The sequence below is a fragment of the Puntigrus tetrazona genome, chromosome 3 (assembly GCF_018831695.1).
Source record: "Puntigrus tetrazona isolate hp1 chromosome 3, ASM1883169v1, whole genome shotgun sequence".
Taxonomy (NCBI): Eukaryota; Metazoa; Chordata; class Actinopteri; order Cypriniformes; family Cyprinidae; genus Puntigrus; species Puntigrus tetrazona.
In genome coordinates this window covers 20334093-20361344 of record NC_056701.1, presented here as the reverse complement: position 1 = coordinate 20361344, position 27252 = coordinate 20334093, and the positions used below count along the sequence as shown (strand labels likewise).

The 27252-nt window shown below is 38.2% G+C and overlaps 1 protein-coding gene across 16 annotated transcripts; it reads left to right on the top strand.

Moving 5' to 3' along the window:
- The first annotated feature begins 670 nt into the window (after positions 1-670).
- mapk8ip3 (mitogen-activated protein kinase 8 interacting protein 3) lies at positions 671-26782 on the top strand. Of its 16 annotated transcripts, none has more exons than XM_043233896.1 (34): positions 924-2006; positions 6297-6417; positions 6520-6590; positions 6970-7058; positions 8934-8957; positions 9226-9370; positions 10048-10276; positions 10920-11022; positions 11175-11293; positions 11816-11827; positions 12855-12872; positions 13370-13427; positions 13506-13658; positions 14520-14577; positions 15018-15148; positions 15738-15794; positions 15990-16160; positions 16978-17104; positions 18423-18473; positions 19965-20051; positions 20128-20274; positions 21017-21182; positions 21268-21462; positions 21538-21694; positions 21908-22027; positions 22510-22590; positions 22816-22883; positions 22986-23134; positions 23222-23393; positions 23741-23854; positions 24304-24342; positions 25332-25493; positions 25591-25737; positions 25817-26782. In XM_043233896.1, the coding sequence occupies exons 1-34, from the start codon at positions 1707-1709 to the stop codon at positions 25936-25938; spliced, it is 3963 nt and encodes a 1320-aa protein (XP_043089831.1). In that variant the 5' UTR covers positions 924-1706; the 3' UTR covers positions 25939-26782. The 16 variants fall into 16 exon arrangements, with proteins under 16 accessions (XP_043089839.1, XP_043089840.1, XP_043089831.1 ...); XM_043233890.1 differs by having other exon boundaries at positions 929-2006; positions 16945-17104; XM_043233893.1 differs by having other exon boundaries at positions 929-2006; positions 15000-15148.
- Positions 26783-27252: the final 470 nt, after the last annotated feature.

Below are 27252 nucleotides of genomic sequence, written 5' to 3'. Positions count from 1 at the left end.
CTTTTAGGGTGGAGGCCGAGTTTGGCATTCCCTGATTTTATAGTATATGTAGCATTATAAACAGTATATGTGTTTTAACCCTCTGGTATTCTTCATTTCTTCACTTGAAATAGGAAATTGAAATTAAAGTGTATCATATTTGAGTATTATTTTGTTCTTGAATGTTATGTATTTTTACAAAACTTTGCATATACATGCATTCTTATCAGCCGCCTGTAAATTCGGCACCATTTCTCTATTTTGTAACAAATACTAGAAAAAAATAAATCCAAAGTTAATACAGTGTTTAATTAAAATTACAGCAAATGCATGCGTTAAAGTCAGGTTTGTACCATCAGGAAAGTCCTAGATGTCTGGGTGTATATATCCCCCAGTGCGTGTGTCAAATAAACATATTTATATGTATATGTATTTAGCGATTTTTGAGATTTCCTATTTATTTCTTATAGAAGCCATTTTTAGGCCCACTTAACTATTTTGTACGTCGCACGTTTCTAACGTGTTTGCGTGTTCATATAACAAGTGCCACAAAATTCACTAAGTTTTGCGCCATGCTCACAAATAAAAGACCACCAGAGGGCTGAATCACAGCCTGTCACGGTCATATTTCGTTAGGAGAGTGATAATGTTTAAAGTGTGCCGCAGGCTGCCACACACTGCCGGTTGAGTTGATCGCAGTCCCTTATAACGCCGCGTGGGGGCTGGAGAGCAACATGATGCAATCTGTGATGGGCTTGGCGAGAACTTTTGCGGTCGGCCCTAAAAAAAGATTGTTTCTGTGATGCTCTAAACCGATTATGTTCAACCGGGGAAAGTGACCTCACGAGCGTGATTCCCCGGGCCCCTGGTTTATTGGCTTCTGTGTCGATTAAAAAAAAAAGCTCGTTAAAAGTAAAAAAAATATGTATTAATCAGTGCACTAATGCTCGTGTTAAACGCTTGTCCGCTGCATCGGATACATTAAATGGCATAATTCATATCGTTAATGGTTGTTGGAGCACATCGGCGATGAGACATGGCGCTGTGACGTCAGCTGCCCCCTCCATCATCATCATCATCACCATCATCATCGTCAGTGTGCGAGAGTCACCGACGGAAACGGCATCACGCGCCGCCGGATTGATCGGTAAAGCCAAAAACGACCAGCCTCGCACAACGCTCCGTTTGTCAGTGACAGCGCAAGCCCACAGGCGCATCGCCCGCCAGCTATTTATTCGCGTATTTATTTATTCATACCCGGGTGTTTTTCTCCTCCGTTGATTCGTCGGTAATGGCTGGGCTCGCGAGCTGCGGCTGTTGAGAGGCAGGTGCATCGTCGGAGCGACTCTCGCTGGGCGTGATGCGGTGCGATGCGATGGGTTCGGCTCCAGCGCAGCGATGAGACGGACGCAAGCGGAGGATCGCCATCGAGCGGCGAGGCGCGTGTGATCGAGCCGCCGACGCTGTGGCGCAGGAGCACCGGCGGCGAAGAGGGCTCGTCCCCTCCCGAGCGCTCCGTCTGATCGACAAATACTGAATATTAAGGTGTTCGTGCGTCCCGAAATCCGGCTATCGCTGGTGCGAGCGGGCCGTGGAGCCAAGCGGCATCATGTGCACCTGATGACATTGTCATGAACTCGTAGAAGCCGTTTCGCCATTTCGATTCGCGTCTCCGGTGTCTAATTTACTCCTTCTCTAGCAACGAGCCCCGACCGAACGCCGCCAGGATGATGGAGCTGGACGAGGTGGTGTACCAGGATGACTACGGGGCCGTGTCCGTCATGTCCGAGCGGGTGTCGGGCCTGGCCAGCAGCATTTACCGCGAGTTTGAGCGCCTCATCAAGAGCTACGACGAGGAGGTGGTGAAGGAGCTGATGCCGCTGGTGGTCAACGTCCTGGAGAACCTCGACTCGGTGCTAACGGAGAACCAGGAGCACGAGGTGGAGCTGGAGCTCCTCAAGGAGGACAACGAGCAGCTCATCACGCAGTACGAACGGGAGAAAGCGCTGCGCAAACAGGCGGAGGAGGTAAACTGATAACAGTGCTATCATTTCATCACACATCCCTCCATTCTCTTTGTACACTGGCCTTTTATTATTTGGTCATAACGGGGTCTGTAAACGTTTACAGGGGCCCTGTAAACACCACGGCTCTTTAACCCTGCAAGGCCTGCCATATAAAATACGTTTTGTTATTTTGTGTGTGTATATATATACACACACACACACACAACAGCTTAAAAATGTACACACAGAATATGCAATGTTGATAATTGTAACATAATTGTAAAATAAGAGTAATTCTGAAAATTGCATGGTATTGTTGGTGTAATACTGTCCTGGATAAGCTATTTCACAAAACAGATGTTTATATATTCTCCACAAGACAAAATAATGAATTTTGAAAACTGAATTTATGAAAATGACACTGTTTAAACGTTTACACCTGGAGTAACCCTTTAATAATCCATGTCGTTTCCTCTGTAATTTTCTGTGTTGTGATGGTTGTTCATGAGCTCCTTGTTGGTCCTGAGCTGTTCCCTTTACAAGTTACATCAGTGACACATATATATATAACCCATACAGAACCACTGTATAAGGTGAAAACATTTACTGATGTTCGAGAAGGGGGGTGTAAACATTTTGAATTGGGTGATCAGGGAAAACTGTATTCTTAAGTGCACTACCAAATAAAAAGTATGATCTTTAAACAAAATTAGAAAAACATTTACACATAATCATCCTGTTCAAAAGTTTACACCCCCTCAGCTCTTAGTGCATTGTGTTGCCTTGAGCATCCATAAATGTTTCCATCTTTGCGTATTCCTCAATTCTTGAGCACAACCGTGTTTTATGTTTTTATATCATATTCAATACACCAGGCTTTCATAGCCAATTTAGTAGTGAATATATGATGCTCAAGCGTAGTAAATAGATATATTTTTATTCAAAGATGAGAAACAAACATTTACATCAACGTCTAAACCCTGTCTGTGAAACGAGGCCTCAATCTTCTCAAAATATTACTTTGTAAGACGACATTTAAATGTATGGTGCTATATTCAAAGCTCTGTAGTGTTATTTGTTGGGTCCATAACATAATGCAGTGCAGCACAATGATGACTGAGAGATCTCCTCTAAAGCCTGTTGTAACATATTTGATAGTTACCTTGTAGCAATTCTTTTCCTTAAAAAATCATGCTTCGAGAATCAGGTAAACCAAGGTGAAATATTACTATTCCAACACAGTGAATTATTCTCAGGGTTAGCTATTACAAGGTTACTATGTTACTGTAAAAACGTGTGTACAGCAAGCCTGAAGGGGAACGTTTTTAGAATCATACTAAAATGCCTTTTACTAATTGAAAACTATCAATTAGATGACAACAGGCACATTTGTGAGCAACAGGTTTTTCACATCATTTTTGATGATGTTGATCATTTGCAGACCTTAGAAGTTCATGCATCAAATACGACACAGTAGAGTCTGTCTAGACACATTGGAAATACCACCTTCTTGCTTTACTTACACATAGACGCTCATGTTGTAAACAACTATTGTGGTTTGACCAGGTCAGTTCATTGTCCTTGACCCTGGGATGTCCGCTTGAGAAACTGGTCCTCACTACAGTTCTTCCTTCAATTCCTCTGCTTTGTCCCGTAATGAAAGTTGCATGCGTTGCTCAGCCTATGATGACTGGAAATAAATCTCCAAATCTACTACAAAAGATCACCTCGTGCATTTTTATACATAAGTAATAAGCAGACAAACACTCGTCTTTTTTGGGTGTCAGCACAGGCACAGCTACAGGGAACAGATGCCCTTTATGACTCTTCACATGCATCACCACTACACACTAACACATTTTCCAAATGTAACTATATTATCGACTGCACTCCCGGAACATTATTGGGATTTTCCTTGTGCTAAGCTTTATAGCAGAATTTAGACAGCAGGGTGTAATCAAAATGCACAAGTCTTAAGTCATTGTTGTCATTGTATAGGTTTAGTGTGTGGATATGTAATGGAGATTAAGTGATGATAGATCTGTCACAGTACTTTAAGAGCTTACTGTATCAGAAGACGGTAAAAAGAGAAAGTACAGGCTGTTTTTCAGTGTCGTAGATGTTACAGAGAAGGACCATGTGATTATGAAATGCAGTAACTGCAGTGATGCTTCTCACCCATTACTTGATTGCTTCCATTTTGTCTTGGAGTTTCAACATGAAAGTCAGCCACATTACTATTATTATTCTAGATTTATTTTTTATTTTAACGTTTTTTATGTTTTCTAAATATGTTCGTTTTTATTTTTATATATATTTTTTTATATTTTATTGTTCAACATTTATTCCAAAGATTATGCATTTTTAAATGACATCTTCCCCCATTTTTTATTTTTATTTCTAGACAATATTTTATGCACGCTCTCTTAAAATATATTAATACTATAAACTATATAATAAACTGTTTACTCAAGTGTATTGCGCATCTTCCCACTCGCAGCCTCCTGTGGAAAGATAATAGACAACAGCAGTGGGTTTTGCATGTGGCAGACTTGTTTCTACTGCGGAAAGAAATAGGCTATGGTTTAAAATGATACAATTAATAAAATAAAATGGTGTTAGGAATAGGTGTTTTATTGCAGCAGTGCAAAAGACATATTTGCTTGGGGTGCAGAGGGCAGAAGTGGGAGGATGATGGGCAGGGAGGGTGATTATGGGTAATCAATTTTCTTATAGAAGGAGGCTGGCTGACGCTGTAACCCGATTCTCATGTTATGAGACAGACAGAGAGCACAGAGAGAGAGAGAGAGAGAGAGATAGTGAGGGATGGAAGAAGGGAGAGAGGGAGTAAACAGCATTCTCCAGTTTCACATCCTGTGGGATTATGGCAGTAGGCTATAATGGCCACAGTAAGAACATCCACCTAAGTATTTTTCGCTGTCTTCCTCTCATATAGACTCATCCATGTATGACATATATTCTGAATGTCAGACATCTTGATATAATTGGATTATTAATCCTCACGGGAGAAATCAGTGTCTAATAACTCTAATTGAACATCTTTACAGTGAACTTGCATATTTCAATTTTAGCTGTTATGTAGCTTTAGAAAAAGTGACATCTAACAGTACAAAAGCTTAGGTTATTTACGGCATACAGAAGGCATAAGAATGTTTTTGCTGCACTCTCGCCGTAACACATCTTTCTGATGCATGGAGGCATAACAGGTGCACTTGGCTCTACTCCAGCTTGTCACATGCAGTTGTTTTCATCAAAATCTCCCACCCCTGCTTGATTTGCAAACGAGATTGTAAGTTACTTCCTACAAAATGTGTAACTTTGCATATTATTAATTATTTTAGCAGCATCCCAACCAGCCTGACACAGTAATATAATCTCATCCAGAGACGCAAGTTTGGGTGAACCAGTTGCAGACAATTGTGAAACGCTCATTATTTCGTGTATTCCCTTCAGTGTAACTAGTGATGCAGAAAATAGACACTTCACCTTTAATGGCCACTCATAATTAAAGTATAGCAGTATTGAATGGGGGAGATTGGTATGTCAAGGTATAGCAAGAACGTAAATAAGCATTCTGGAATTACATTACGAAAACCATTACATAACATTTAATGCCTCTGTAATCCCATATGTAGACGTGCTTTTGGATATGAGGTGTATATAGTACTCTAGAAAAGTCAAACCACTCATTAGAATGACATGATCGGCCTAGTGTGATTGTGTTCAATGGATTTGAAATGTACAGTGTTAGAGTGTGTTTGGTTTTTTCCCTCTCTTTGCAGTGCTGGGATTACTGAATTCCAGGAGGCTGTTTGTGGCTGGGCTGCACTGCAGAAAGAGCCTATTGTGTTCCACTTAAATCCTTGCAGCTCAAAGTCACCACACACTGCACTTGGGTGTGTGTGTGTGTGTGTGTGTGTGTGTGTGTGTGTGTGTGTGTGTGTGTGCGTGTGTGTAATGTACCCGGGTAACTGTGTGTTTAAATGTGACTGTATTGTATTCGAAGAACAGTCCCCTCTCAAAAATGCTTTTTGACCTTGTGATGTTCTGCTTCATAATGTGGTTATGGACAATTTTGCACTGAAATCAGTTTACATACACACACACACACACACACACACACACTGCAGTGTTATATAAATATCACAAATATCACATCTATCTATCTATCTATCTATCTATCTATCCTATCCATCCATCCATCCATCCCTTCATCCCTCCAATTCAGGCTGTAAGATAAAGGATAAAGGATCTGACCTTGTGTGGATGTTTGTGTTTGTGTCTTAACAGAAGTTCATTGAATTTGAAGATGCCTTGGAGGCAGACAAGAAGGAGTTGCAGACCATGGTGGAGACTTTGGAGCTACAAACAAAACAACTCGAGCTGAAGACCAAGAACTATGCCGACCAGAGTGAGTCTGTGTGAACAACTACATTTGTTTGCGCACACAAATAGACACAAACAGAGATTTTAGTTTCTTGCACTATGCATTTGTGATGTTCCTCTCTTGCAGTCTCTCGTCTGGAAGAACGAGAATCAGACATGAAGAAAGAGTATAATGCCCTTCACCAGCGCCATACAGAGGTGAGCAAAATCCCCCCGGGAACAGAATGATAACTTGAATTTACAGGGTTTGCATGTTAATAGAAAAGGATAAAGAATATGTAGGAAAAGTGATGGACATGTATATAAAATATTATGAACATTAATGGAAATTTCCATATTGGATGTCCTTTTTTTGTTTTTGTTTTTTAACAGAAATATTTATTGGTGCTCAAATAGCTTTTTGTTATTGTGATTTTGATACATTTCTTTTTTGGTATGGAAAATGAGTGGAAATGTAGTGGAAATCCATTAGTCTTAAGTTGTGGGGACACTATTAGCAATGCCTAGAAAGTTACAGATACAAAGCTTCACTTCTTGAAAATGTCAGAACATACACTGACATTGTTTTTTTCTTTAGATGATACAGACATATGTGGAACACATTGAGCGCTCAAAGATGCAACAGTCAGGCAGCAATCAGTCCGAGTCTACTGGCTGTGGACGGACGTGAGTAACTTGTATAATTCGCATGATGCAGCCGTTCCAAGCTTTCATTTACACAAAGAGTTCAAATTGTTCATGTGGAATTCATTCGTGTTTTGCATGTTTCCTTTGTGCTTAATGAATAAGCATTTTTTGTTGTTAACCAGTTAGAAGAATTCCTCTAATTAGTTGTTAAACAGGATTTAATGTTTACAATTAATATTTAATAGTTACAATTTTGAACTGCAAACATGTATGGAGCGTGAGCTGAGACTGTATATTGACTGTATATTTTGGGTGCACGTATCGGATGATTTAGATTTTGATGATGCAAAATGGCCCATTATTTAGACAGTTGTCTTGGAGACAGTGTTGCTAGGCGCTGGGTGATGATGCTCAGTGACAGTTTGTCATGTCTTGCTTAGTCAGAGCTAGAGTTGTGGCTAGCTTGTAGTCATACTTAATTAAACACATCTCATTTAAACATAGTCAGTTGATTTCAACTAAATAAGCATCAAACAAACTTGCAGTTTTCAATTTTTTTTACTAAGAAAAACAAACCCGTAAGACCTTCGCTATGAGAACATTTTTTGAGCACTTTTTTGTCTTGAAAGAAAAACAAAAAAAACAATTTGTATTTGATTCTCTCAAAGACAGCAGAATGCAGTAACTTATAGGAGAAGAATTGCTGAATAATGTTATTATCTTGTAGCTTCGCAAAACTGAGGTTGAGCCAGTGATGTCACATGGACTATTTTAACCACGTCCTTGGTTGTCATATGTTTCTGGACCTGGGAACATTACAGTTGGTTGCTGTCTATGGAGAGTCAGGAAGCTCTCACGTATCAGTACATTTCAGAATACGGGAGTACTTTATTAGTTAATTTTGTGTCTTTATAGACCTTAAACCGTTAAATACACCTGAATGGTTTTTGCACCTGTATAGATTGCTATTTGATCCATCCACCTTTTTCTTCAACGCGGAAGTAAACCTATCCGGCTTGTTAGACTATATAGATAAATAATGAGGAGAATAACAACAGTGCAGTAAACGGTAAAACTGTTTGCACTACAAACCAGTTTGTCCATAATAAAGATAACACATTAAAATAACATAAGACACACCCATTTTCAATATCACCGGAAGCTAGACCCATAGAATTTACCCATTTTTTAATTTTTACAAGGTGGATAATGGGTGATGGACTAAGTAGACTAATAGTGTAATCTATTAACTTCTCATAAAACCCTCGCGTTTCACTTATGTACCAGATAGGGGTGTCATGCCATAAAATATTTTTAATATGACTGACTTTGTATTGAATATGAGTCATTTAAGCGATGACTCATCTGAACGTCTCTGATTGGTCATCACATTCAACTTTACAAATGTTTCTGTCTCTGGCTCAGCTTCAGCCAGCGAACACAGATTTGAGTTCAGCAGCTGGTGCTGTGCCACGCACTGAACGATCTAATCACAGCGTGATTGTATCAGATATAACAAATATTATTCAGATAGTTTTTTTACACTTGTGTAACAGTCTATTAGATCTGAGAAGCCCTTAAAGCGACAGGAGTCTTAATATTCCTGCTGTAAAATAGCCCACCCATATTTTATACATACACATTAACATAACGAAATACAAAATAACTTGAAATATGAAATTATTAGTATTCCAGCTGCACAGTGCCTAATTGCGACAATCAAGTAGTTGCTTGCAGTTTCATCATGTTTTCAATTTCAGCACAAGTCAGTTGCATGTATTATTTATGTTCTGTATGTGATGTGACGTTATGTTCTGTGTCAGTATAATGTGACTGTGTTTGTGAGTGTGTGTGTGTTCACCTTGTTTTTGTTTCTTTCTTTCTGTGCGTGTGCCGCTGTGTGTGTCTCTGCAGTCAACGACACAACTGGAGGAAAAGGTAAAAATGCCTTGCAATCTCTGACAGCTCCCCAAACCCCCATGTCTCCCTGCAGTTCTTATATCTCCCATTTTACTCCTTTAAAATGCAAAAAAGACCCTTGAAGTCAGAGACTGAGAAACCTCTACCTCTTTCTCCTCTGTGGTTTTGTGTCTATATGTGTTTTCACCCTGTCCCTTGTGTTTTTTTGCTCATGTTTATGTGCCAGTGTCGGTTTAGTGTTTTATCTTACATTTAACCTTCCCCGTCTCTCTTTCTTTTTCTGCAGTAAAACAGATCGCCCCCCATCACTGAGTTTGTTTCCTGGCGGAGATGGCATGGTACGTGGGGGTCCTGGGGGGGCTAGAATGGTTTCGTCAGACGTCTGGCATTCCAGTGATCTCAGCAGACCTGTCTACGCCCCTGGCTACCAGGTGTGACAGATATGACTCCGCCCTAAAGCAGGAGGAGTCGTGAAAATCATCATTCTCTCAGCCACGCCCCCTTATGCCTGTTCATGTCAAGATCAGGTCCATGGGTGGTTTTTTGATGGACACCAGCAGGCCTCCAATGGTCTATGATTTTGGTTTGGTCCATCCTCTGCTTTGTCTTTTGACGCCTTTGTCTTATTTTAGCCAACTGAAACAAAAAGCTGATTTAATGATCTGTATCTCATCTGTCAGCTGTGCCCACTATACATCTGTTCTTTGAAGGAAGAGATGAAAATGCGATTCTTCACTTCCTGTTTTCCAAATGACTCAAGTCACATGAGTATAAAGCAGTTTAAGTTATGTTTGACAAAGATTGTTTTTTCTTTTTAATCTGTGGACCTTATATGTTGCCATAGAATGTTTTTAAAGATAAATATCTTGAAACTGGAAGGATGAGGTGGTACTTTATGATATTTTATTATTTGTAAATGTTTTATATCTGCGTATTTGTATTACAATACATTTTTGTATCGTACAAGCCTTGCTTGTATAAATGTTTGTCAGCCAAACTAGTTAAAGCAATACCAAATGAACTAGTTTAGAAGGTTACGTTTAGAAGTTTGGCAGAGTGTGTTAATTATTGAGTTCTGTATGTGATATGTCGCTCTCTCTGTGTTAAGGAGGATGGCTCAGATTCAGACTCGGTCGCAGCCACACCCAGCAGCACAGGGAGCAAATCAAACACTCCCACCTCGTCTGTTCCCTCGGCAACAGTCACCCCTCTGAATGATGGGCTGGTATCGGTGGGAGGGTTCGACGCACCCCGGGGGCCACGCCACAAGAATGCAAAGCGTCTTAGTAGAAACATGGAGGTGCAGGTCTCTCAGGAAACCAGAAACGTCAGCATTGGTGAGAAAGGAAGAACTGAGATAAAGAATAAACACTGAATAAAAGATCAAACTTTTTTTTAAGGGCAGATGCCAGTGGTGATATTCATTAGTGTATCAATATATATCCTCACATGTTTCCATTGAAGTGTATGGGGTCAGCAAGATTTTTTAAAAGAAGTCTCTTATGGTTACCTAGGCTGTGTTTATTATAACAGAAATACAGTGAATACAATATCCTATTATTTGAAATATATTTGTTGTAACAATGTCAATTATTTACAGTCACATTATTACAGTCAGCAGTTAGTTTAATGCATTCTTACTGAAGTGTTTTACTCCAAACTTTGTTTAATTTCTTTAATGTTTATATTTTAAAAGAAAGTTAAAGACTGTCCACAACATTGTTTCAATAAAATTAATCATTTAATATGATAATATTTACCAAATGTTTAATTCTTGTAATAGTTCGAATGAATTCTGTAATGAATTGATTATATAGTGTTCGTATAATGATAACACTAATAATTATAATAATGATAATTTGAATTTGAAACCTGATTTGACAATGTCAGGTGAAGGCATGAGGCATTTGTGTGCATTCTACAGATTGCAGAAGTCAAATTGTTCATTACAGAAAAATGTCTTCATTTGTGTGCCTTTAGGTATGGGCAGTAGTGACGAATGGTCGGAGTTTCAGGAAATCATAGACTCAACACCAGAGCTAGATATGTGCTTGGACCCTCGAATCTTCGGAGGAGGAAACAGGTAGACAGACGCATATCGTTCACACAATTAAATACTGAATAAAAAAAGCGTCAAAAAGCGCTGTGTAATATAAAGAATTCAGCTAAAAACATTTAAGCTTTGAAGTGAAACAAGGCACAGAAATGATGACGAAAGCACTTGTTCCTTTGAAGTCCTTCTCAGGGCATAGTGAATGAGGCATTCGGCATCAACACAGACTCTCTGTACCACGAGATCAAAGACGCCAAGTCTGACATCATCGGTGATGTGGACGCAGGAGCGGAGCTTCTCGGTAAGCTTCATAGGTCCAGCGAAGAGCCTTTATTGAACATTTTACTTCCACAGATTGACAGTTTCCCGTAAATGCAGGTTACCTTGGTTTATGTGTTACCTGCATTTAAGATCAACCATTTTTCAATTTCTGTTTATATTTTAAGTACCACTGCTAAGCGTACGGTGGCTAAAGGCCTTTGTTCCCTACACTTTGAACTGCATGCCTTTTGTCAGGAAGCCACACTGCTGGATATATCCCGAAAAGCAAGGTCTCTTGGGATATCATGCTTGCTTCATGGCTGTACCTCCTGCCCCTATAAGCACATTTTGAAGTTATCCTGAGTTGTTTCGTTTGAGTAATTGCAGTTGTTTCTTTTGGCAGTTTTCTGATTTGTTTTGTTTCACTATCAAGGTAGAGCTGTTGATTTGTTTATCTCAGTGTGAAGGTGGATCTTTCTTTTGATTGGCCGTCTCTCTCACTGACCCTTGACCCCTCTCTGTGCTTCCTTCCTGTGTGTGCTTCTCTCGGCCACGCCCCTAGGGGAATTCTCAGGTGTGTATCTGATCACTGATTGGTTGGTATTTTTTGTTCTCATTTCTTTTTTGCTCTTCATGACCTTTGCATGGATTTAACATCAACATGAAACACAATTAGTCATATTACTTTACACATTAAACACATTAAACTGTACCTCAGAAACACAACATTACAATGTATAAAGACTGTGTGTGTGTGTGTATATATATATATATATATATATATATATATATATACACAAACACAACACAAAAGATTATATAAAATGTCTAAAAATACAGTACTGTTCCAATGTGGCCAGAAAGTTTTTTTATGTTTTGATAGAAACTTTTGTTCAACATTTCTAAAAATAAAGATTTTTACATTAAAAAATCTATTAATTAAAGAAAGTATCACAACTACCACAAACATTGTAAGCAGCGAAACATCTTCCAAACCTGATAATAATAAGAAATGTTTAATGTATAGATTTCAGAAGTATTGTGTGACATTAAAGACTGGAGTAATGATGTTCAGCTTTGCCACCACAGTAATAAATCACATTTTAAAATATATTCTAATAGAAATAGCCACAAACTCTTGAATGTGTATGTTCTTTATTTAATAAATAGCTCAAAAAAAAAAAAAAAAAAAAAAAAAAAAAAAAATATATATATATATATATATATATATATATATATATATATATATATATATATATATATATATATATATATATATATATATATATACTTTTAAATGTAAAAGTGACAGCTGTTCATTTGTTTTATTGATTTTGTTATATAAAGCAATTATCAGGTGTGTGTGTGTGTGTGTGTGCGTATTTGTATGTGTGTGATGATAAATATCTAACATGTACCTGTCCATTTGTTTTTCTCTCTTCTCTAATCTTTTCTTTTAATTCCATCTCTCTTCATTTCAATCATTATCTTCTTTTATCTTCTCTCCTGTCTTCACACTCATCTTTACTCCTCCTGTCATCTGGCTGCCTCCTCCTTCCTCGCCACTTTCCTTCTGTTTCCTCCTCGGCTCTCTGTTTCAGTCCGGGATGATTTCTTTGGTAAGGCTCACAGCCTCCTTTTCCCCCTCATGTTATTTTCAGTAGGACCTTGTGATACGCTTCTTATTTGTAGCTATGCTTTGGTGAGATGTTCTCCTGTGCTTCTGCTCTTCTAATCCTATTAACTTCGGCTGCTCAGTGCTGTGCTTTCGAATGCATGGCTTTGCGGCTCATATGAATCATATTACCAAGTCAGTTTGGATGTTCTACAGTTCGTTTTAATCAAGTTAGACTGTGATTAAATATGTGATTATTATACCCCTTTAGATGTATTGTAAATAAAACCCTTAAAGATCATTGTTCAGTTTACAATAAAGAGGAGATATGACTGACTTAGTATTCAATAGCTACTGAAGCACTGTAATTCTTTGTGATTGTGGTTTAATTTCAAACAATCGTGATGTAGTTTTGAATCTGCTGTCCCTTAGCCTGTTTTTCTGAGATTTGGAAAGAGTTCACGGTGGTCTTTATTCCTGCTAACACTGTATCCCTCGCAGGTATGGGGAAAGAGGTGGAAAATCTACTAACAGAGAACAAACAACTACTGGAGACCAAGTAAGAGACAAAGACAGACAGAATGTGCGTTTATGTGCCCCGTCTTCAGGCTCTAATGCAGTCATTTGATGTCTGTAGGAATGCCCTGAATATTGTGAAGAATGACCTGATTGCTAAAGTGGATGAGCTGTCGAGCGAACAGGAAGTTCTCCGGGAAGAGCTGGAAACTGTGAAACAGTCCAAGAGCAAAGTGGACCAGAGAGTGAAAGAACTGGAGGAGGAGCTAAAGAGGTCTGGATCTTTTGTCTGTTTTGTTTACACTGAATCTTTCTGTCAGGACATTGACGTTTGTTGACAGGTTTTAAGATGAGTCATTAATAACCATTTTAATCTCAGGTCTTTAGCAACCCGGGACGTCATTCAGTATCTTATCCTGCTTTCATTTGTAAATTTAAACATCAACATTTTTGTTATTTCTCAATCTCTTAATTATAGCAAACACAATATGCTTAATTTTATTCTTATGTAATTGTTATTATGATAATAGGAGAGGCCTGCCACCATCCCCCCTAATATTTTATATTATTGATTCCATTACAACACCATTACATGTCACTTTCTTTGTTGTTAAGATAACAAACTTGTGAAGAAGATACATTTTTTAGGCTTGTCATCCTCAGGGCTCTAATATCTCTTATTATTTATGTGATTTATGTATTTTGTAACTGAATGAGCCAAGGCAATAAACATTTACAGAGCCTTTGTTGTAAGTGTGTACATATTTCAATATTATATAATGTATAAATAATATAATATATAAATATGATTTAATATAATAGACTATTTAAACTACCATTAACATGAGTTTATTCCAGGTCTTGTCTTCGACATAAGATGTGTGGCAATGGAATGGTTTTTAAAAAGTTATTACAACCCATGTGTCATGTGTGAGTCACCAGAAAATATGTGACATTTGGTCAAACACATCCATTTAGCTTGTTTACACAGACAATAGACAAAGCAGCACGGTGGAAGGCAAAACCGTGTGTCTCTGAAAGTGGCTTATGGTCTTTTTAATAGTCTCTATGAGTCTAAAAGTCTATCTAATTAAGTAAATCTAATTAAAGTCTGAATGTGTCCTTTTGATTAAAGGTTGAGAGCTGAAGCTTTAGGAGCATCTCAGGACTCTAAAGATGAGGGTGGAGAGGATGTAAGTCAAAGACACTGCTTTTTCTGCTCCAAAAATAGGGAGTTCCCTCACAGAATAGGTACTAAACACCTTGTTTTAACTTAGTTTAGTGCACTGTGTAAAAAAAACATCACGCTCACCCCTCATATTATTAATAATATTAAAACCATTTATGACCTTTGAAAGTGAGAATTTAAATGTATCACATTAAATCAAGTTGGTTGGATATAAGAGATTTAACTACTCACGTTTATAAGCTTTGCTTTATGCTCTAACAGTTTTTAATTAAAACGCTGTGCTCTGTAAACCTTTAACCTTCTCACAGTGCTTTAGTATCCTCATATTTGATGCTGTGAACTGCTGAAGGCCTGATGCACTAACCTCCGCCTCACTGCTGCCGTGTTTTGTGGTGCTGCTCTGTTGTGTGTGGCTCTGTGGTGCAGTACTCCTCTCCCCTGCAGGACGATGTGGCCATGACGCAGAGGCGACGGTTCACTCGTGTAGAGATGGCCCGCGTGCTGATGGAGCGCAACCAGTACAAGGAGAGACTGATGGAGCTTCAGGAAGCTGTGCGCTGGACCGAGATGATCAGGTGAGAGATGAGCAGCCACAGACATAAAATCTCACAGCCAGATCAACTCTCACTCAGACAAGCATGTCATCTGTAAGCATAAAATTTTTCAAAACACCCTTGTGTACATAATTAATAACATACACAGCGCAGGTTATTTTTTATGTAAAATGTTTCCCGAATGCCAAATAAGCATATTATAATGATTTCTGGAGGATCATGTGACACTGAAGACTGGAGTAATGATGCTGAAAAATCAGCTTTTCTTCACAGAATTAAAATACATGTACAGTAATTGTGTTAATATTTCACAATATTACTGTTTCAGTGTTTCTAATCAAATAAGTGCAGCTTTGGTGAGCATAAAATACTTATTTTAAAAATATGAAATAATCTTTCCAACCCCAAACATTGATTTGATTTGTAGTGTAAAAAAAAATCACATGCAATTCGTCATGCAAAGACATCTAGGAATATTCTTATAGATGTGTGTGTAAAAAAAAAAAAAAAAAAAAATGTGTATATATATATATATATATATATATATATATATATATATATATTATACAATCCAGACTTCATTTTCTGTTTGTTTGTTTCACTTTCACAGGGCATCTCGAGAGAGTCCTCCTTTACCAGAGAAGAAGAAATCCATAATCTGGCAGTTGTAAGTATTACAGTGGTTTCAAACATTTTGTTTTTGTGTTTAACTCTTAAATCAGTATGTAAGGAAGGGGCTTAATTTCACATAGCCAAAATATCTTAATAATGGTGAAACAGTTCTAGCACTAATTTTATCATTTGCAGTTCATGTGTTTTCCTGTCGCTTTACCTCCTCACTTCGCTCTGTGTCTCTCTCCAGCTTTGCACGTCTCTTTAGCTCATCGGCGAGCCCTCCTCCGGTGAAACGGCCGTACACCAGTGTCAACATTCACTACAAGTCTCCCTCTCCTGCCGGCTACAATCAGAGACGCTCACAGACCATGTGTCAGATCTCCACCTCCAGCTGCATACTGGAGTTCATGCCTGAAGAGTGAGAGGAAACATGCATACCTGACTTTGTCTTTGTCCCACACGCCCTCACATCCTCATCCACACATTGTATCTGTCTGTTTGTCCTCCGTCTGTCCCTCAAGTCTCCTCTCTCTTTCTTCCGCTCAGGCAAGCTGACTCCTGCTAAATGCTGTGTGCTAATGCTGCGTTTGACTGTTAGCTGCTGCACACTTACTCACACGTTTACTTACAGGAGGAGATATCCGAGGAAATATCATAGACCTTTAAATAAAACTCATTTAAAAAAACTCTCTCTAAAACAAACATAAATTTTTTTGAATTCTCTAATAATTACTTAATTAAGGTTGTGTGGTTTCATTCTCAGGAAACATGCATAATGATATGAATAACTGTATTTTTGGAAAAAAAATTTATTTCAGCTTTTTTTTTTTATTTCAGTTAACAAAACTTTGTAATAGTTTTAGTAAAGAGTAGTAGCACTGCTCCCAAATGAATCAATGTTAGTTTTATGCCTTCGTTGTTTTATTTGTCAGAACATTTCTAAACATCAGTTGACACCAACTACATATCAGATGTTCTTTTAAATCTCTTTGTCTTGCCCACCATTAACATTAATATCTACACACATATCATTTTTTAACTTACAGCACCTAAATAGCATCTGCCAAATGCATAAATGTAATTAAAATATAACATTTTCCCATCACACAGTATGTCTGCCATTTCTCTTTGGCCTGGGCTGGCTGGCTGGTTCTCTCGCTCTTTCGCTGACCGCTCCCTCTCTCTTTCTCTTCGCCCCGTAGACTGCCCAGTAACGGTGTTGCGTCTCTCCTCAGCGATTCTGCGCTCTGTACTCGCAGAGAGCAGCGTCGAGAGCAGTACCGGCAGGTGCGTGAGCACATGCGCCGGAAGGACGGCCCCATGCAGACCTGTGGCTGGAGTGTCCCGTCCCGACTGAAACAGGTATCTGCTCTTATCTTGACCCTTGACCCCTGATCTCGCTAAGCAGTTTATCTCAACATTGAGAGTCAAGTGGCTCTGTTTTGTCAGGAAATCAAATCCAAGAGAAAAAAATCAAATAACAATAGACCCGGATGCAAGTCTTAGTTAAGCTCCTCCCAAAATAAGCAAAGGCATCCGAGTTGATGTGAGGTAATGAATTGCTCGTTAAAGATGTGCAAGAACAGTTTAGTGGGAAAAAAAAGTTAAGAAAATGAATTAGCTACCCTACAAGATACTAAAAAAAAGTATGTAACAGTATCCGGTATTCATAAGATATACAGATAAAGTCTGCAGTAAGAGCTTCCATCTACCATCAAAACTATATACTGTAGTGAAATTATTAACAAGAACTTAATTGGAACTTATAAATCTAGAAAAAGTAAAAAATATTGTGATTTTCACATAATATTTCACAAGAATAATGAGTCAGTTATAGTGTTATTAATTGTACTAAAAGTATTAAAAGTTTTTTGTTAATTTAAACATTTAATGAAAGAAAATAACGGATAATTAGAAATAAAATTGAGAAAAAAATTAAAATAAAATAATGACACACTTAAATATAAAATCGTACATTTTTCTAAAAAGAAAAAACAAAATGTGTTCATTTTATCAGTGAATTATTTATTTACATGACTTAATTTTATCAGATTGTTAATTTTATCAGTAAATTGTTTATTTACATAAATTAGGCAGAAAACTGTCTTTGCTTGTTTTTCTGTAAAGCTGAAGACCTTAAAATACAATAATATAGTGTTTTGTGTAACAGCTTTTAAATATTATTAAATGGTTACTCCGCATCAAAATGATTTTTTTTTTTTTCATAAGTCACTTACCCTCATGTCGTTCCAAACCCAGAAAAGGTCAGTTCAGCTTCGAAAACATACATTCTTAATATATTTTGGATGAAGGTTTTGTGAAAAGAGTATGAAAGATGTGACACACGGATGTGCTGTTTTCATTCAAAACAAAGCCTAAATACACATAGAAACTATCCTTGTGTAATAAAGTCATTATTTTTGTTTTCTTTGTGTACAAAAAGTATTCTCTGTGTCCCCGAAGACGAACAAAGCCTTTACATGTTTGGAACGACATGGGAGTAAGTGATTAATGCCAAAATGTTCATTTTGAGGTTTAATAACCTTTCAATTGGTTTAAGCCGTTCAGTACCACATCGTCCATCCGTATTCTTAGTATTAGGGTTGCCACGGTGTCAGTGTGTTTGTCAGGGTTGCCGTGGTGACAGTGTCGCCGTGGCTCTAACTGTGATCTCCTACAGAACGGCTCGCAGGCGGACAGTGCTCAAGATACCACAGCGAAGAGGACGCAGGCAAGTCTGAGCGGCAGAGGACCAGCATGCACCTCTCCCACCCTGTCCCTTTAACTCCCGGCCCTAACCTGACTCAGCCTCAGTCAGCAAATCATAGCATAGACGCAGCAGAAAGCTGACAGAGCAGAAACTAATGTCTCTGCTAAGTTGAATATATCTTTAGGAATGAAACCTTTTATAGCCGTCACCCTGCTTTCCTGTTGTTTCGCTAACCCTGTCAAGTTAACTCATTACTTGCTGCATTTTAGACATTTGGCTTACAGACTAGACTGATATACATTGTATGCCAGTCATCATAATTTATATGTCAGCATTGTTGCAAGACAGCATGAAATATAAATTTAGTACCACGTATATCAAAGTGTATTTCAAATACAGTGGTTTGTGAATATGGTATGTAATAAGCACTTGATATGCAATAGTATATTGAAGTAGTGAGTACCGTAGTATTACCATCTGATACCACTACTGTACCCGAATAAGACAACTATATATATATATATATATATATATATATATATATATATATATATATATATATATATATATATATATAATTTTAAAAGGTCATTGGGTTTAATACATAGTCTTTTTGTTCAACATTTTTCATATTTATTAGGTAAGTAATGCAGTAGCCATAGTTGATTAGAATTTAAAACATAGTTTGTTCCCTTTTATATTTAAAAATAAAAAAAACAAAAAATATTCTTGAAATAAAAGGCCACTTAGGTGAAGTAAAAGAAAGAAACACTTTTTTAATGGCTTTTTCGTAACTCACTTAAGGATTCTTCAAAAAAAGTTTTACTTTAAAGTATTGCAACTTTATCATTAGAAATGTGGCATTGCAAATATATTTAAATGACACACATGTTTAAAGAGAATTTACCACATCTTTATTATCATACCTGCTTGTCAGTACAGTATAGTTTGACCGTATTTCAAAAACAATGAAAGTACGAATTAAAAGTATATTAAAGTGTAGGCCCACTTCTTTTTCACAAGGGTTGCCTTTTTAAAGATCTAACAGTTCCAAACAAATTCCAGATGTCTAAAATGTAATGAAAGCGCAATTTTATATTTAATTGTATACAGACAGCATAGTCTTCGATGTAAAAGAAAGTAATTTAAATTGAAAAGTTCAGATGGTAAGAAATACTATTCTGTCAGTGTTGTGTAACATGATATGCTGGTCCGTATCAAACAGTCCACCATCTTAGAAACCCTTGAATCATGATTTGCTGCTCTCTCTGTCTCTCAGTGGCATTTGCTGACTATACAGTAGATTGACTCTTGTCATTGCGCATGCGTCTGCCTTGTAACCCTCTAACAGACTTTGATCTGCTGATCTGGTTTCCCCTTTCTCTGTCTGCTCTGGTTCAAGGCAATCTTACCCAGGGCATGATGGGAGCTCCGAGTATGGCTTGTAGTGTGTGGCAGTGATCTTATTGACAAAGGCCTTGTGAACATCCCTGTCCTCCTGTGTCCTCACAGGCCAATGAGAAGGAGGATAATCGCATGAAAAATGTCCCTGTGCCAGTGTACTGCCGCCCTCTGGTGGAGAAAGACCCCAACAGGAAGGTATAGGATACGCACAGGCTTACAGGCTGTTTGTGTTGAGGGTTTGAAGTTATTAACTCTGACTCTTGTTCTCCAGCTGTGGTGTGCTGCTGGCGTGGACCTCACTGGCTGGAAGACGTCCAATCAGGAGACTGTAAAGCCGTCCAATGGCTCGGATCCTTTGACTGGTGAAGATGAAGGTGCAGACAGCAAGAGTGAGCAAAGCTCACCAGAGAAGAAGAAGGTATGCGGCTTTTAAAAAAAAGCAAAGTAAAAAAAATTTTTTTACAAATTAATACTTTTATTCAAAGATGCATTCAACTGATCAAAAGTTTGTTTTCTGAATGTTTTATAGTATTACAAAAATATATTTTATAAATTCAGTTATTTTGGACTTATTCTTCAAAGAGTACTCAGGAAAGTAACTACATTTGAAACATTGAAAATAATGAAAAGTTTATTGTGTATATCGAATCAGCATATATATATATATATATATATATATATATATATATATATATATATATATATATATATATATATATATATATATATATATATATATATTTTTTTTTTTTTTTAGTTAACATAGTAAATATACAAAATTGAAATTGTGAGCCATAAGAAAAAAGTAAAGTATGTAAAGAAATTGAGGTTGAAGAAATGTAAAATAAATACAGTTACTGACAATTCTACACTTTTGATAGGTTTCTAATGAAAAAAAGCTCATTTATGACACTGATTAAAGCAAATGGGAGGCAAAAACCTATCATGTTTTACTCAAGTTTAGTCGTTTGTTGTATTTTTAAAGTAATTTGATTGGTTTCTAAATTCACTAGTCAATACATCAAAGGGGTCATAAACTCACTGTACATCTTTTACATTTTACTGCTTCCCTTCCTTCTATGAATAAAAGCTGGCAGTGAACGTCATAATTCTGATATAAATCAACCTGCATCTAAACATTGGTCTTTTTCCTCTTTCAGCCTAAAGAGCTGCACGAGACTGACTCCATGAGCAGCCGCGTCTGGATTCTGACCAGCACTCACTCAGCCAGTAAAGTGGTCATTATCGACGCAAACCAGCCCTGCTCACTGGTCGACCAGTTCAATGTGTGTAACGCCCATGTGCTGTGCATCTCCAGCGTACCGGGTCAGTGTGGAGCCGTGCACAAACACCACACTCTCAACGGTTACTCTGTACAAGATAGGTTAACTCGTGTCTCTCGTGTGTGTAGCGGCCAGTGAGAGTGATTACCCAGCGGGTGAGATATTTCTGGAGCAGCAGGCTGGAGACGGGGCTTCAGAGGAGAAGGGTGGAGTGGAGGGCATGCTGGCGGGGATCACCATCGTTGGCTGTGCCACTAACTGCAGCGTGGTGCGCAGCAACTGCTCCTCTCGCACCGACACACCCGTGCAGGACCGAAGCCAAGGTCAGTCCACTGACTGAAAGCGCATGCTAGGCATCTTTGAGACCGCATGGAGCATGTCATATGTCTTGTGTTTAGCTCCTACAGCTCCGGTGTGCAGAAGCCTAGCAGTGTCCCAGTCTGCGGAGGAAGCCACAGAAGCCATTGAGGTGTCCGAGGAGGCGGAGCCTAATGAGAACGAAGAGAGCACGCTCGGACCTTTCACCGAGCACGTCTTCACTGACAACACACACAGGTATCTCATTCATAGCCTAGTGAACCACAAAAAGATAAAATTTTACATTTCAAAAAGTGCCCACCAGATGCTTTTAAGCTTTTTGCAGTTTTCTAAACCAGTGTTCTTTGTATCACTGTAAAAGAACGGTATGCTGTTTGCTGAATGCATTAGGAAATGATTTAGGCAAGTGTGTTGGGTTGAAATGATCTGCTCTGTGCGCCGTGCTATCAGTGAAACGGGTGCGCCGAAGGAGCAAGTAGCATCAGCCCCCACAGACTCAGACGATGCAGGAGACGACCGGGCAGGAACAAGTGCTGCCCCGACCATGTGGCTGGGAGCCCAGAACGGATGGTCGGTTTCACATTTTCTGTTGCATTTTCACAATCGAAATTCTTATCTCAGATGGGGTGGGCACTATACCAAGAGACACAATTAACCGATATAGATCTGTTTTCGTCATTACATGCACACTAATGTTACTGTGCCATTCATTGTGCAGGAAATGCTACACTGTAAACAACTGGCAGATCAGCGTCTATTTTTAATCAAACAAATAAAAGCGTCTATTTTAAATCAAACGTAGTTAATTATAAGTAATAATAAATATTTATTTATTTCACGCAGTGAAGAATATGCATTTTATTACTTTATTCAACATATGCAGCTCTATACTTTTTGTTGAATTGCTTGTAATTATTTTAATATTCTTATTTATTCGCTGACTGTTTACTTGAGTTTTTCATAAAGATTGGTCATATCGCCCACCCCTAATCTCATGTATTATATGCACCAGGTAAAATATTCTGTAAGGTCTCTGTAAACTGTGTCCACAGGCTTTATGTCCACTCTGCAGTGTCCAACTGGAAGAAATGTCTCCATTCAATCAAGCTCAAAGACTCTGTCTTGAGTTTGGTGTAAGTATAATAATAAAGAAGTATGTACACTACCATTCAAAGGTTTGGGGGAAAATTTTTTAAAGATGTAAAATTCTTTACTGCCACATTTGATTAATTTAATGTATACTTTGCCAATCTGCAAACTTGAGAGTGTTAGTGTATGAATAAAAAGTTTAGATAACAAGTAAGGCCAATTATATGCAGAATACCAATAATTTCCTACTTTGTCTCTTTGTGCATCAGACATGTGAAGGGGAGAGTTTTGGTTGCATTAGCTGATGGAACTCTTGCAATCTTCCACAGAGCTGAAGGTTTGCTTCGTTCACCTATTATTAAATTTGTGAGAAAAATGCAAGAGATTTATTTCATTCGTTCAGGCATTTTATAGTAACAGATGTGCAATGTAAACACAGATGGGCAATGGGATCTATCGAACTATCACCTAATGGATCTGGGGAGACCCCATCACTCCATCCGATGCATGGCTGTGGTCCACGACAAAGTCTGGTGTGGCAACAAGAACAAGATCCACGTGATCCAGCCCAAGAGCATGCAGATCGAGGCCAGTCTCAGACAGACAGTGATGTGATGTCCTCGTTTTAGTCTTTGTCTTGGGGCTTCATGTTATGTTTCTCGCTCCTTCATATAGAAATCATTTGATGCTCACCCACGCAAGGAGAGCCAGGTGAGGCAGCTGGCATGGATCGGGGATGGTGTCTGGGTTTCAATACGACTAGATTCTACGCTCCGCTTGTACCACGCTCTCACACATCAGCATCTGCAAGATGTGGATATCGAGCCATACGTCAGCAAGATGCTGGGTATAACACTTCTCACTCTGTTACTGTTACTTCAACACTTCTGATTTATAGAGTTCTGTGTAGGGATTATTTTAGTACCTGTACTTAAATTCCATCCTTTGAAAAATGGTACTTTTATATTTTGTTATATTTTAGCAATGCATTCATTTTTTTATATTTATTTAGCCATTTAACAGAAAATGTACAGTAAAACAATTTTAAGTATAATAAAATGTGTTTTTAATTTTTCCTTTTTTTTGTTTTTTTTTACATATTATTAATTTGTTCGTTGCTCTGTTTATTGATGCTTAATCCTGCTTAATATTTTTCAAAGATGTTTTACGTTTCGTGTTGTCTGTGATTGACAGGTACAGGGAAGTTGGGCTTCTCTTTTGTCAGGATAACTGCGCTGCTGATTGGAGGAAACCGATTGTGGGTGGGGACTGGAAATGGCGTCATCATCTCAATCCCTCTGACTGAAAGTAAGTCTAAGGGATGTTTGTATGTACACATGCTTTATTGTTAACAAGGTCCTTGCTCATCTGAACCATTTCCTTTTCCATTCCTTGATCACCCAAACATTTCTCTGAAATTGGTTTATGCTTGTTACTGATACTTTTGGAAGTCGGCCAACTTGTTCTTGCTCATTCTGAAGCTGACCAAGGAAGTTATGCCGGTTAAGCTAGTTAAGAGGCTTGAGTTCATTGCCACCACCCTGGGATTAACCTGCAAACTTTAATGTCATCATCCCAGATCATTCACCGCTAGGTCAACTTCCTCAAACAAACCCTGAGCCTCATCTTGTCGTCTCCTTCCTAGCTTTTCTCCTGTTCCTCTTTCACTATTATTCCACTACCCTCTTTCTCTTTGTCTCATGGGTGTCGCTCTCTTGTCCTGCCTTGTTCCCCTTCCCACTTCCTCCTTCCTGTAGCCGTAGTGCTTCATCGAGGGCAGCTCCTCGGACTGAGGGGTAAGTGTGGAGTGTTACAGCTTTCATTATCACGTCCTATCACACTTATTTTGGGTTCTCCGCGGTCTCTTTCATTTACATTTCATTGATTTAATAAAGTTGTTTTTAAGTGGTTTTTGCATGATTTGCTCACAAATTATTTATTTCTGTCTTTTTTATCCTCATTATTCAGTGTTATGTTATAGAGTGGAATTAAGAGGTATATAGAGGCAAATATAGAATAGAATGGGCTTTTGTTTGCGCAGACACAAGAACTTTGTGTTTTTTCAGCAGCTCTTGGTACATGTATTCGTACAGTATCTCACAGAAGTGAGTACACCCCTTACATTTTTACAAATATTTTAGTGTATCTTTTCATGTGAAAACACCGAAGAAATGTAGTGAGTGTACAGTTTGTATAACAGTGAAAAGTTGCTGTCCCCTCAAAATAAATTCACTTGTGTGGCCAGCAGTTTAGACATGGCTCTGTTATTTTATTTTGAGTGATTGACACTGTTATGCACTGTACCATCACATTGAGTACATAGAAGCAAAATGTAATTTCTTCAGTGTTGAAAAGATATAATAAAATATTAGTAGTAAAACTATTTTTATTACATCAATATGTAATAAAAATACATAATAATGTATACATTTTAAACATAAGACTATTTAAGCTAGAAAACTGAAAATCAGTAGTAACTAAAAAAAATAAACACTTCACTCTTCTTTCATTCATGCCATTGTTCAGTAGAATATTTCTTAACGGTTTTAGCATGTTTTAATTTTGAATGAATCATCTCTGTGTTGTACTATCATCGTGTTAATTCAGTTTATTTTTTTTACATGTTTTTTTGCGTCTTTATGAATATCTCTGGATATTTTTGCATGCTTTAATCTCTTTTTTACAGTTTTTCTGCAGCAGATATAAATTTATGCACTGGCAGTCTCTGTGAGTTTCTGCGATCGGTCATTACACTTTCTGATGGGTGGCTTCTGTTCCCTTGCAGCCAATAAGGTGTCGCCCACGTCGTCCGGGGGTGTGATCCATGTATATGCAGATGACAGTAACTCTGAGAAGAGTAGCTTCATACCATACTGCTCTATGGCACAGGCTCAACTCTGTTTTCATGGACACAGAGACGCCGTCAAATTCTTTGTGTCAGTGCCAGGTTAGTGTTATTTTTAAATACTATATATATATATAAACACATATTTGAAATATATTTCCTTACAGTAACATGCATGCATTTAATCTGTTCTCTTCAGGCAATGTGTTGGCCACCCTGAACGGTAGCGTTTTGGACAGTCCGTCAGAGTCTCAGGGGTCCTCGGCCCCGACGGACACAGAAGCACAGAGTGTTCAGAACGTGCTGGTGCTCAGTGGAGGAGAGGGTTATATCGACTTCCGTATCGGTGAGAAACATTTAACGCACTAAAGGAGCGTGCTTGTTTTGGTCATCCATAACCATTAATAGCATTTCCTCTTTCTCAGGTGATGGTGAAGATGATGAGACGGAGGAAGCAGATGCTGAAGCTCCTCCGATGAAGTCAGCGTTGTCTAAAGCAGAGAGGAGTCATATCATCGTGTGGCAGGTGTCTTATGGTCCGGAGTGACATGAACAGACGCCTCCTGCCTGCCCCCCTTTTCCGCCCTATAAGTCCGCCCCCAAAGATGAAGTACGAGTCCTTTCTGTAACTATGCCCCGAATACTGTACCTGAGCTATGTAACCTACCACGGCCTTGTAACTACCCCTTTAAAGTCTTATATTGACCCCGTTAGCCTGTATTTTCCTATCCTCAATTATAACTACCTGTACGACCCTTCAGTCCACCTTGTAACGTCCCCTCCCAACAAAAAACACACAAAGTTTAAGAGCTTCCTGCATCTTACGACTGAATGGCAATTTCAGATGAAATATAAACAGCTTAAACAAGTACCAAACTACGTTCCTGAAAGAACTACGCAGTTTTTGCCAAATACCCTGACCTTTATATTTCCAGTCCGTCAGCACACAGCTCACTGAATGACAGCAACTCGCCATAAACTCACGTGAGTTCAGAGATGACAGGAACCATTTGTCGAGATGGAATACAAGAGGGGAAAATGCAAAAGAGACCTCAATATGTAAATACTGAAAAGCAGCACAGAGAAATACCCAAACACATCCCGGTCACATTTCATACATATGTAAAAAAAAAAATTCAAAAAAATAATTTAAAAAGCTCGAAAACCATTCGACCATTTGCAGCTATTTATTTTCCAGCCTCGGTGAGATGTGTGCTGACTAGCTCTAACTTCCCTTTGGGATAAAGAATGAGGTTAACAGCTAAACCGAAGCCTTCGATTGGACGAGGTTTGAAAGAGATGGACGTCCCAGTCGCCTTGTATGTAAATCATCACTCTGTGTTCTCTGTGTGGTTAAGTATTAAGAAATAAACATGTTTATGTGCTGAATACTTCTGCCTTCAGTGCTATCATTTGTTGAAATGCTGTCAAGACTTCATAGTATGTTATGTCATAGTATTCCTCACAGTATTTCAATCAGCAGGTAGAGGAATACTTTATACAAAACTTTGGGTACTAATAATAGTACTACCTTTTTTTTTTTCTTTGTAGGAGAACAACTTTAGTCAAAGATGCATTGATCAATTTTGAGCTAAAAATACACGAATAATGTTACAAATGAACCATTATTTTCAACTTTTTCTCAAAAAATCCTGGGGGAATTTTTTTTTTTTACATTAAATCAACATATTTGCTATGCTAGGAAGGATTATGATTGATTTCGGCTTTGAAATCGCTAGAATAAATGTATTTATAACATTTTAAATTGTAAGATGAAACTATTTTGACTGTGCGACAAACTAAACGCAGCCTTAATGAAGACACATTTTTGAAACATTTAAAAATCTCAGCAAATGCAAAA

Excerpts from the sequence above, each read along its gene's own strand:
- mapk8ip3 (XM_043233889.1), top strand. The coding sequence starts at position 1,707 with ATGATGGAGCTGGACGAGGTGGTGTACCAGGATGACTACGGGGCCGTG. Across the intron at positions 16,161-16,944 it reads CTGGAGTTCATGCCTGAAGA|ACTGCCCAGTAACGGTGTTG; the intron begins GTGAGAGGAAAC and ends TTCGCCCCGTAG. Across the intron at positions 25,738-25,816 it reads TTATATCGACTTCCGTATCG|GTGATGGTGAAGATGATGAG; the intron begins GTGAGAAACATT and ends CCTCTTTCTCAG.